The sequence below is a fragment of the Notothenia coriiceps genome, unplaced genomic scaffold, assembly GCF_000735185.1.
Source record: "Notothenia coriiceps isolate Sejong01 unplaced genomic scaffold, NC01 NC01_scaffold00016826, whole genome shotgun sequence".
NCBI lineage: Eukaryota > Metazoa > Chordata > Actinopteri > Perciformes > Nototheniidae > Notothenia > Notothenia coriiceps.
Genome location: NW_011349527.1, coordinates 86,532 through 98,953, shown reverse-complemented (window position 1 = coordinate 98,953; position 12,422 = coordinate 86,532). Strand labels below are relative to the sequence as shown.

Here is a 12,422-nt window from a genome sequence, read left to right as displayed (position 1 = left end):
AGTAGTAGTGTGTTGTTGTTGTGTGTGTGTGTGTGTGTGTGTGTGTGTGTGTGTGTGTGTGTGTGTGTGTGTGTGTGTGTGTGTGTGTGTGTGTGTGTGTGTGTGTGTGTGTGTGCCTACATGCACAAGCAGGGTTGGATCATGGAAGAAGACTCTTGATAGATGGAAGGAAGGAGAGTGAGAATAAAACAGAGCACAGGAGAGAAAAAAAAGATGTATGTGTATGATAAGCAAAGCTGACATCAGGACCCCAATTAGAGGCCAGTGTGCCTCGATGCTACTGGTGGAGGGAGGCGAGGGAGAGAGAGAGAGAGAGAGAGAGAGAGAGAGAGAGAGAGAGAGAGAGAGAGAGAGAGAGAGAGAGAGAGAGAGCTGGAGAGTAATTAAGGCACAGTATCCAGAAGCTCAGTTTATGTGCTAATGAGTGCCACTGTGTGTGTATTTATGTCAGACACATGTGACATATGAATGATGGGTGGCACGTTGACATATGAAAAATACATTTAAACAGATTCATCATGTGCACATCCGGAGGTGTGGGAATTCAGTGGGAGGAAGAAAAGCAAAGAGATACGCTCAGGGCGATATGTCCATGAGGCTTTTATGGAGCAAAGCTATTTGATCTTTTTCTTTGACTCATTTACAACAAATATAATTATAGTTTATTTTCTATTTGTAATGCCACATATGGTCTATATATGGTCTAGTGTAGTGGCAAATCAGATCTAGGTGAGAATGAATCTATTATAAAAGCTTTCCATTGTCAGAAGATACAGTTTCTGCCAATTTGATGATCAACTAGTCATTTATCAAGTACAAATATCAATAGTTCTCTAGTCCCAGCTTCCCCCGTGTGATAAATGTGATATTTCATTGCATTATATTATTGTAAACAGAATATTGATTCGCTTTGTTTCACTTTATTTCTGACGTTTATAGGCAAAGCAATCAATCAATTGAGAGAAAGAAATAGATGAATCAATACTAAAAAGGTATATATGCCTGACTGTAAAGTCATATTTCAAATATAATGTTGTTCATTCTGTATCTACAACAAATTGAGTTTTGACAAAAGCGTAAAATAAAGATAATTTTTGTAGGATTTGCCAGCTTGTTATATTTAACGTGCTACAAACACATTTTCGGCTGGTTCCAAAAAAGACAGTTTGATACCAAAACATAGTGTGGGAAAAAGAAGTGGTTGGCACACTGCACTACTCCAATCTGGCTCTCTAATTACTGACTGTTTCCTTTTCAGAAAGGATCTTTGTAAAACAGTAGCCTGTCGTTTGTACTTGTTATAAATGTTTAAATGGGAGAAGTGCAATGAGCAGACTTATGTTTTCTATTATTAATCTGCATTGTTGGCAGAAGGGCAGGTCCCTCTTTTATACGCTATATCTTGGATTAGCTTTCACATTTGTTTCTGTGTGTCTCTGCTAACTGGCATTCTTTGTTTTGAATCCCAAGTAGGACAAAACCATCCATAAAAGACATTTAGGAAGGCTAGTTCAACTAAAATGCCTCGTATGCATTATCATCATCATCCATACCTTTGTCTTTCAGCTCAGTGCCACTCCTTCTGTCACGTCATATCTGTCACTGCGCTTACTTAAACCCGGCTAAACTGCCTTCTGTTTTATTCACAGTCCATTAAGCCCCTGCCGGAATGATGCTGTAACATTTTATGGGCTTGTGTACACTAGCAGGATGAAGAAATGCTTCTCATTAGCTAAATCCAGTGAGCTGGAGTGGAACAGTTTGGTCTGTGTGTGTTTGCACTGTAGGTGTGTGTAAAAGAGCGAGACAAAGAGAGAGTGACAACATGGAGAAAGGAACGGAGATACAAATTAAGACTAAGTCACATGTGTGGAGCGAAAGACAGGGACTCCATGTGAGACTACAATGAGACTTGGCTGCCATTCTTCTCACCAATTTGGCTCAAAAATGTCTGAGCACTTAACCCTACAGAGGAGATAGACTGCGTGTGTGAACACAGAAACACAAACACCTTTTAGTGACTTGAATTAATAAGCCCCATAGCAAGCTATGGACAGTCTGACAGAGAAAATAGACCAATTACTTGTCTGGAACCGTCCGCTTAGGGCTCTGGAGGTCTGCGAGTCTGAGGGGAATTGGAGGGAAAATACCAAAATTCAATCATTTCAGTTTTATCCTCCATTTACAGTTGCTTTGTTTCCATTCAGTGCTTCTGTGATTTATCAATCAGGGAGCGAGACAAAGATTGGGTGCCACGTGTTGAATAGAAGCCTGACATGACTGATTTTGTGGCATTGACCAACTAACGCTGGAAATGTTTGTTAACAGCACAATGACTTAATCTTAAACCAAGCCAGATAGCTCTATAACTTGGGAGTACTACAGAGAAGACGAAGTTCAGTAGATGTACTCGTGTTTGGAGTGACTATGGGAGAGGAATAAAAAAAGTAAGAATATTCAGACTCTGGCCAGAAAACACAATCTAAACCTCTCTCCAGTGTTTACCGTTCTTATCATCCTTCATTCATCTCCCCTTTTAACTTTCCATTTCAAGACAGCTATGATGTTCTGACTGTCAAGTGAAAACACCTCACTCTCTTTTCTTCTTCCCTTTCAGCCACGTCCTTAACATTTTATTTCAACTTCCTCTGTGGCTCCTTTCCTCCTCCCATATCGTAATAATTACCCTTCTATCTTGGCTTCTCTGCGATCTCTTCTTTGCTTCCAACCTCTATTTACATGAATAAATAAATAAATATGTGTGTCAATAAAAGAGCTCTCTGTGAGCCGGGACAGCCTGTAAGGCAGAAGCCTATTATTTTATTGTCAACAGCATTGAGCAGATTCATGGGAAACTTTTTTTTTGTTTTTTTGTTTGGCAATACCTCAACATATGGGTGCATAAATCAGAAACCGCCTTATCTCCCTCATCTCCATCTGCTCTCTTCCGTTTCAATATTCCAAGAGACAATAAGCATGCAAAAAGTAGGGGACCACTCACCTCTCTGCACCAGCATGCTGACCTCGCTGCCTTTGGGACACTTGCTGAGCATGTCCACCACCTGGTTGTGAGACATGGTCTGCACGTTTCTCTTGTTGACCTCCACGATGATGTCGCCCTCCTTGAGGCCACGGCAGCGCGGGTAATCCACGATCTGCTTCACCCTCTGCCCTCCGCCTCCTGGACTGTCGGCGATGGTGAAGCCGAAGCCCTTGTCTCCTTTCTCCATGTGTACAGTGATGAGCTCTGGTTGCGTGGCGATGGAGGAGGCCAGGGTGACCACGTCGTTGGGGTAGCCTTGATGGGAAGAGGTATCGGAGGCCACGTCCGCGGAGGGGCTGTAGGGTCGGGGGAGGCCGTTGTGGGGCGCCCCTCCGTTTGTCGAGCTGTTGTTGTTCTGACTCCCGTGGCTGGACGGCGAGTCGTAGCTGTTGAGGGCCTCCTGACCGTTGACGATGATGGGGTCTTTGTTGTCGAGAATGGCCACTGAGGTGACGAGGCTAGTGTTGGGGTCATCGGGGTCAAAGGGCAGTGGGTAGCCGCGGCACAGCTCCAAGTTCACCATGGAGCCGATAGGGATGGACTGGAAGATCTTCACAACTTGAGCGTGGGTGTAGCCGAGCACACAGATGTCGTTGACACTCACTATCACATCGCCTGGGAGGTGGAGAAGAGGGAGAAGTTATCATTTGTATGAAAGGAATTAATTTGGCAAAGCTTTTTTTTTTGCTTGGAATATATGGTTGATAATACATTAAACAGAATATATATATATTTATGTTTTGGACTGACAACGGTTTAATGGATCAAGCGATTCATCAAATAATTGGGAATCAAGAATAAAACAATCGTTAGTTGCAGCCCTATTCCAAAACCTAATATATAAAGAAAACCAACCTGTCTCCATTTTGCCATCCAGGGCGGCAGGTCCATCTAAAACTAGGCTCTTGATCTGCAGGAACTCGTCTGGCTCGTCGCCTCCGACCACGGTGAAGCCGAACCCCCGGCGACTCTTTTTCAGCTTTGTGTTGATGAAAGTCCCATTCAGCTCGGATCGGTTCCGAGTAAAGAAAGGCTTCCCTCCTGGACACACAGACAGATACATTTCAATCTTTCAGATGCACTGATGGAAAAGCCAAACCTGGTTTTTACATTGCCAACAATGTTATAACTATTCTCCATTAGGGGATACACTGCATCTGAGCTTCTGTATCTGGCAATTTGGCAAGTAAATGTTTCTCCTAGTTCCCTTGTAGGCAGTCCCTTTATCTGTTTTAAATTGTGGTTGTGTATAAAAAGGTGTAATTGAGAGGCACTACATTTTTGTACAGAAATCAAATGTCTTGTGACACTCTTAATGCATGAAGGTCACATGATAAAAGCATTTGTATGAGGCTGTGCTATAGTGAATGGCTCTTGCCAACAAGATATCTCCACCATTCAATTTGATTGGTTGTGAGCGTTTCATTAAAAAAAGCAATATCCATGGAAACACATTTCACAGCGCTCTTAAGTCATGAGTAAAGTCTGTAGCCAATTACTCAGTCATCCTCTTTCTTCCTGTACCTCATTATCTGGCATTAAGGGTATGAAAAGAAAGATATGAGATGAAATCAGTCCAAATCAAAGTGAGATATTCATCCGCCGCTTTTACTGCGCAACGGGGAACAACAGTTAAAAAAAGAGACCGTCAGAGTGCTAATCATTTATAAATGGTCTGTTCTTGACAAGCTACATGAATATGGAGATACAAGCACAGTGGAAGGAAAGCATATAAGCGAGCGAACAGTGCAGAGAAGGGATCAACAGAGGAATGTTTGCTTGTTGACCAGAAGCGCCACATTTGGTTCGTGTGACTTAGTTTATGCATTCAATGAAAAATTAATTAGCCTTGGAGTCAGTTTTCGTCCTTGAGTTTGTGAGGATTTTGTGCTGCATGTGTTTTTATGTGTGCAGGGACTATGAATAAACCTTTTTTCAGGACAGGAAGGATGTAACAAAGCAGTGAACATAGATGGTGACTTTATCCACGAGAGAAAGAGAGAGAAAGAGAGAGACTAGGAAGGAGGATAAAGGGAGTTTGATGAAGAGATTTCAAATGACGCCTGTTCTCAGGAGGTGTGTCAAGGCCTAGGTTGGCAAAGGGGGAGGGAGAGAAAGGGTGAGATAGAAAGACACAAAGATAAACTAAGCCAACAATTCAACCAAAGCAGAAAGGGGCGGGAGACAAAAAAGAAGATGCAGCTAGACTGAGAATTTCAGCTATAATGTAAAGAGATTGATGAGAAAAAAGACGTCCCACTGAGCAGCGAGGGAGAAAGAGGGATGCCTTGGCTGGGCTAATTAGACAAGCTGCTGGTGGGAGGCTGGTATAAAGGGAGCTGGCAACCAGGAGAAGGAAACACACGGTGACGGCTAGACACTGTAGGTGTGTGTAGCGCTAAAGGGTGGGTGGATTCAGGCCTATTATTTGATGCAGGAAAAGCAACATAACATAACCTAACAGAGGTTCCATAAGAAGCAACGGGAGGCCACAGTAAACACAGAGGGGGGGGGGCTGTATATACAATGAAACGGTGCTTCGCAGAGTTTGGTTAAGAAAATACAAACACTGCCTCAAGTCTACTGTGTCTGAGTAGAATTGTAATCTACTCATTAAGAATATATGATGAAATGTATATTCACAACTTTATAATAACTCAAATACAGCCTTAAGCGCTGGCTCAGGAAAAAAGAAAAACTATAATGTAAGAGTTACATTTTAATATAACAAATGGAAATAAGCTGGGCGTTAGGAAAAACTAGTCCCGTTTTATAGAATTTTCAAACTTGACATAAAAGGGAACTTACGCTTTTGTCCCACGGCGTTGGGCATTGGTGGTCCTGTTTGGGGGTCCCTGTAGGTCTCCTGGTGGTTGGCAGCATAGTTGGCCAGCGGGGCCCCTGCCAACGCCGACTCCTCGATCCATTCTGCAAAAGCAAGAGGCACATGTTCTCTAGATGGGGTCAAGACAGGTGCACAGCCGCCCTACTTATGGGAGGAACTGGACGACATGTCCTTCTGCGCTGAGTGTTTGAGGAAATAGCAATTTTTTTCTTTCTAAGATGCCAGAAGAAGAATAGTTCTCTGTGGGTTGGATACATTTCCTGGTTTGCGTCTAAAAAGAATCCTTCCCCACAGGACAACAGGGGAAGGGAAGTAGTAACAAAAATAAAAACTACCAAGATATAACGTCAGGTTCAACAGGTCACTTCATAACTTCATGTAGCTTTTAAAACAAAATTAAAGATCCTATTGAAAACAAATAAAGATCTGTGAAAATGGAGCGATCCATTCCCTCATAAGGGCTACCATCTTTCATTAATCACCTTGTTACGGCATCAAGGCACAGATCAGCCTGCAACCTTCATTAATATTCTTGACAGTGAGATAGAATCAATGTAGAAGCGGAAAAAAACTGGGTAAAAAACTCAGCTTGAAGGTATTGAGCTTTTTTGAAGAAAGCTTTCAGACTTGGGAAAAATCCACAGGTAATCGAGTGGAATCGAATGATTTCTGCTGACTGAGCTGAAGCTGGGGTTACGATGTGGATCAGCCCGCATTTACAATTAATCTCTCTACGGGGGGGGTCCTGTGAATGCATAAGGTATTCGTCTAGGAATAGGTGCAACCTGAGGTTACCTATTAGAAGTGTTTTGGCAGCTGTGCGAGCTAAATCGTCACCATTATTACTGGTAGCACTTAGGTGGCAAAAATCAGGTAAGAGGCTCTCCTTATCACTTTCAGTTGAAGAAAAACGTACCTGTCTTCACCCAAAAAGCTTTTAAGTTATTACCGACAACAAGTGTCCGATAGCAACCCAGAAAACTGACATTAACTAGAAAAAGAGGCTGAGCGGTACAGCCGCAAATAATAGTTATGCCTTTATGGAAGGGCACTTAGCAAATCATAAAGCAGTAGCAGGCGACATTAACAAACACAGTAGCAGTAGTTGCAGTAAAGAACACAATCTCACACATATATAGAGAGACGTACGCAGACAAGTCAGTCACACACATGAATAGAAAGAAAGGAAATGACGCCCTTGGTGGGGGCTCGTGAACGAACCTCGGATGTAGCGCTCACCTTCAGGTGGCTGCTGGCTTTGGGGCTGAGGCTGCTGAGGCTGCTGCTCCAGCTGCCTGCGCCTCTTAGCCTCCAACATGGGATTCTCATACTGGGTCTTCCTGTTGATATGACTTTGGGACGGCGGGAAAAAGGAAAGCGTAAATTGGGGGTTGAAAAATAAGAAATAAAGTTAGGGGAGAACAGAAAACAGGATGGAGGACACAAGGTAGGTTTCAGTAGGAAAGTGGAGGGAGAACAGACACAGAGGAGAGGATAAGGTAATAGAGGAGAGAGATGGATAAGCTTTGATTAATACACAGTGGCACAATACACATGCATCCATCAATACGCACACAGTAATCCTCTCTGACACAATCACGTTCGCAAATCACATCAAATAAATCCCATTTTCATGATGGCTTAATTTACAGGCGAAGCTACAAACATCTTGACATCACAAACTAGCCTCGAGAAATTACACCTGAATGCAGCTGCATTGTACCGCACATAAAGGGAACGGTGAGTAATTTATACTGGAAAATATATATTGCAGATGGAAAAAGGAAAGGAAGGGAAGGGGGGGATATTGAAATGCTACAGCCTTGAGCCCCCAGGTGCTGCTTTGAAAAACATTGAAAAATGCATGAAACACATTCGTATTAATGCTGAGGCCACGAGGCATCACACGACATGAGATGCACACACACATGTGCACACATTCACCGCATGTTTTCCCAAATGATAATGACACAAACAAAATGGCCTACATTTTCCAGAACACAAAAAGACCAAAATAGCTGCAGCGCAAACTGGCTGTGACAGCAGGACTGTACATACATTAGAGAGGCTCCTATTTACAACGAGATCTAGATTCTCTTTTGTTAATATAAAAAATGACGGGAAGACAAATGCTAAATGGTTGTTTCTTATTGTTTCTTTATGTGCAGCGTGTGTATTTGTATCCGAGTGTGCCTTTACATACTGTATGTCACTTACTCAACATAGTAGACCCCATACACTGGATCGTCGATTTTCTCCCATCCTGGTGGAAGTTCTAAAACAAAAAAAACAAACATAGAGAGAGTTGGAGACGGATTAAACAAGGAACACTGTGAAGATGCCACTGGAGATCTTTTGCCTCTCCATTGTGCCTGCCTGTCAGTCAGCCTCCAGGGCCGGAGTCACTCAACAGCTACACAGGCTGTCGGGCTGACGCGCCCCCCACACCACTCCTCGTCCCCTCACAATGGTGACATTTCCACACATCAGATAAGAGCAGAGCAAGACCCTCTCGGGCGAAGGATGGGAGAATAGAAAGGAGGGATGGAGAGATGAGAGGAGGTGGGAGAAAGGAGTGGTGATGGGGTCAGAGAGAGGACGGGAAGGAAAGAGCAAAGAAGGAGAAACAAGTGGAAGAAGGAGGGGACAGTGGGGGGGAGCAGGACTTGGAATAATCAAGGCTTTGAAACCATGGTATGATGTTTTATTTATCTTAAAATGTTCTTGTATGATAGTTTTTATCTTATATGTTTGTATAGTTTTGTAATATTTAGGTGTGGAGAGCTGATGGTGCAACTGCCTATATGTGTATATGACAATAATATATCTTGAATCTACAAAATATATTTTTAAAAGGCTTGAGTCTGGTAATGTGCTGCTAAGGTGGGAAATCAATAGAATGTTTTTTTAGCATCATAACATTCACTTTTCTTTTTGACAGTCTAACAAAGAAGCACATATCCGATAAATTGGATGTCTATATTAGTGAAAAGAAGACTGTCCTTGGCTGGACAAAGTGGAAGTGTGGCTGTGTTTTCTGTCTGATAAAGATCGTGAGAGTCACGCTTTGTGCTGCACCTTCAATCCTCTGAAAAACATCTTCATTTGAGGAGGTCGCATTGGACGCAGCTGCTTACTCACAGTGATACAAAATTCATGGTAATCAGCGCTGATTAGGAAAAGAAATGGATCCGACTGGGCCCCACTTCCACAGCCTGTAATTGCCCGATGGTTCACTGTATTTCTACAGTAATGCCGTTATCTCCGACAGAAACATAAGATTACAGCAGCGTTGATTATTGGCCGGCTTCCACACAGATAATGTCAGAGGCTTCTAATTGGCTACAAACACAGATTGTCCAATATCCCCCCTCCTGTGATCAGCTCAGTTTTACATATCGTTACCCGTAGCCAATTAAGCACTGCCCTGTGTGCGAGTAGTTGGTAATTACAATCATCCAACATGGAGAGCCTCCCTCTGCTCTCTAATGAGGAGGGCCCTTAGTTGGAGTGGAGTCAACAGCAGATGCAAAAAACAAAAAAAAAAAGGAAATGTTTAAATCGTATGTGCATGACCCTAAAGATTGCAGCTTGTTACACCAGGCTTGTTAACCTTAACTTGAACTTGCTGGTTTTTATATGTTGATCTGTCTGTATAATTGTTAGTGTAATAGAGGTTAAGAAATGTGTTATGTGTATGTTAATGCCCAGGGACAGCAGATTGAAATAAATTGATAGCTAAATCTGGTTTAAATCATGTCTCTTCTTTTTGAGATTATATTTCATGCAGAGTTCTTGTTTATTAAAGAACATTATAGAACTTATAATAATAAAAATGAGACAAATCTGCAATCAAGAGTCGTCAATATGATGTTTGTAAGCTATTCGAGTCACTCTAATTTCATATTTTCTCAACCTGCTTCATTCCTTTTCGAACACAGAAAGCACAGGCAGCTATGAAATGAATGCAAGGTTAAAGCGTTGCTGTTGGTTACAGGGTGAGCCCCCAAAGAGAGCACGGTGAATCATCAATCTGATTTTTGAACTGGAACGTTGAATGGAATGCGGTCCTGCATGGCCTCGCGCAACATTTTAATCACCCACTTGATTTCACACTGCACTAGTTCCGCCCCTGGAGGAGCACCTGCGTTTGTGTGTGTGGTGAGTGAGGGTGTGTGTGTGTGTGTGTGTGTGTGTGTGTGTGGGTGTGTGTGTGTGGTTGTGTGTGTGTGTGTGTGTGTGTGTGTGTGTGTGTGTGTGTGTGTGTGTGTGTGTGTGGGGTGTGTTTGTGTGTATGTGTGTGTGTGTGTGTGTGTGTGTGTGTGTGCGTGCGTGCGTGTGTGTGGGGTGTGTGTGTGTGTGTATGTATGTATGTATGTATGTATGTGTGTGTATGTGTATGTGTATGTGTGTGTGTGTGTGTGTGTGTGTGTGTGTCACAGAGAAAGCCTGGCGGAGTGAGGACATATGCAGCAACCATCGTAACGATCTCGTACATTACAGTGAGTGTAAACCCAAATGAGAAAGACCAGGAGAGAGAAATGTCTGTCAGTCATTATGCAGGGTTTTCCTCTCACACTGCCTCCCTCTTTCCTCATCCCACCTTCCAGAACATATTGTCAATTCAGCGGGTAGTCAAGCATGATGAATTACATGTCTAACTATTCGCATCTCATTCTCTTGATACTGTGCTGAGATTGATTTCTCTGGAGTAAGCATGTAGTACACGGGCACTGTGTGTGAGTATTTATGTATGTGTGTGTGTGTGCCCTTCATGTGTGTGTGCCCTTCCTTCATAACATCTGCCCCTCCTCAGAGAACTGAGGTTAATTGCATTCCTTTGCCCACTCGTATTGGATTGTGCTGATCAATAATTATTGAACTAGTCATCCAGTGGAGCAGGGCTGATCTGATGGTTATAACATGGCAGCTGTTTAAGACGCTTATCTACGGGATCTGCTAACAAGAAGCTCTGCACACGGCCGCTTCACCATCACGTGCATCGTCAAAATGTTCTGTCCCTGACTTGTTTTTTTTGTTGTTTGCTGAAACACCTGCCATTCAGAAATAAGAGCTAGAAAAATACTGAAAGTATTTAGATAATATTGATTAAATTAGCTTTACTACTTCAATAAGTACACTTACCCACCCCCCATTTTCCTTCTGCTGGTCTATGGCCTTGTAGAGGGAAACGGGGTACAGAGTCGCTTCGATAAGCGGGGGAGTGCATCTGACGAAGAGATAGGTTGTTGTGCTCCCTATCTCTGTTTCTTATCCTATATCTAATAGAGCCGCTCGGGTCTTGATAGATTGAGTGGGGAAGTTCATGAGATCTTTCTAGATCAGGGGTCAGGGTCTGTGTCTGTGTATTCTCTTGTTCCGATTAACCCAGCCAAATCTTTTTTCTTCTTTTGTATCTATATCTACGCCGGGAGCCGGAGTCGAGGCTGATCCTCTTGCTGTAGTCCTGTGTCCTGGATCCTCTATCCTGAGTTCTGGATTAAGTCGTGGACTTCGGGTCGTGGCTGAACCTGTCTCTGCGGTCCTGCCTTGGGTCTCGTCATGCTGCTTCCCTGATGGCTTCCACAAGATTGTAGCTGACATCCTCGTGGATTCATCTTCTTATTACAGACACATGCATTTCCTAACATTCGGTCTATATGCTGTAAAATGTATTATCTCTTCGATTTACACACGGCATCTACTGCACGTCTGTCCGTCCTGGGAGAGGGATCCCTCCTCTGTTGCTCTCCCTGAGGTTTCTCCCATGCTCCACTTTAAACTGTGGGTTTTCTCTGGAAGTTTTTCCTTGTACGATGTGAGGGTCTAAGGATAGAGGATGTCGTTTTTCTCATACTGATATTCTGAACAATCTGTGCTGTTGTATTTGCTGTAAAGTGTCTCTACTGTAGGCTATTTTTATTATATGTACAGCACTTTGGCTCCACCAAAAATCGTTTATAAATGTGCTATATAAATAAAACTTGATTTTATTTAAATAACAAATATACTACGATACTTAAACAGGGTTCCTTAATATGTCCCTGACCCTGGCAACAGATGGTAGACGGACTGCATTTATTTTGCTCTTTACCAGTCTTTGCAACCCCTCGAATACTACAAAAACACAAAAGAATAATATGAAAGATATTTATAGATTTGATCCCTGTATTTCAATGTTTCAACCACAAAGGTCTGCTACCACCATTACTGAGTTGCTCCTGATGGAATGATCCATTACCTGTTCATAACGGAGCAGGCAGTCTGCAGACACCATTATCTGCACAAGAAGCCGCACGGCCGTGTCTGATAGGTTAGTTAGTGTTCTGATGGGCTTCAGGGAAAAAAGGCCTGTTGCCGCCTGACTCGGACAGACACCCATTAGCAAATCATCATTACAACAATCTTCCTCGGATCAGCCCTTGTCTCTTTTGTGTGACATGACGAATCTGCAGAAGTGTAAGTGTGTTTGGATTGCTGCTGGCATGTGGGTACGTTGACAGTTGTGCTCAAGGCTGTTTATTTTATTTTATT

The 12,422-nt window shown here is 42.9% G+C and overlaps 1 protein-coding gene across 1 annotated transcript in view; it reads right to left on the bottom strand.

The window, feature by feature from the left end:
- Positions 1–12,422, bottom strand: part of LOC104949857 (membrane-associated guanylate kinase, WW and PDZ domain-containing protein 1-like) — a gene marked incomplete at its 3' end in the record, with an annotated part of 79,446 nt that overhangs the window by 52,593 nt on the left and 14,431 nt on the right. Inside the window, exons 8-13 of the mRNA XM_010776291.1 lie at positions 8,106–8,163; positions 7,110–7,240; positions 5,852–5,971; positions 3,899–4,084; positions 3,002–3,658; positions 2,084–2,125 (exon numbers count right to left, since the gene is read on the bottom strand). Coding sequence (XP_010774593.1) covers positions 2,084–2,125; positions 3,002–3,658; positions 3,899–4,084; positions 5,852–5,971; positions 7,110–7,240; positions 8,106–8,163 — 1,194 coding nt within the window. The remainder of the gene's footprint in view (positions 1–2,083; positions 2,126–3,001; positions 3,659–3,898; positions 4,085–5,851; positions 5,972–7,109; positions 7,241–8,105; positions 8,164–12,422) is intronic.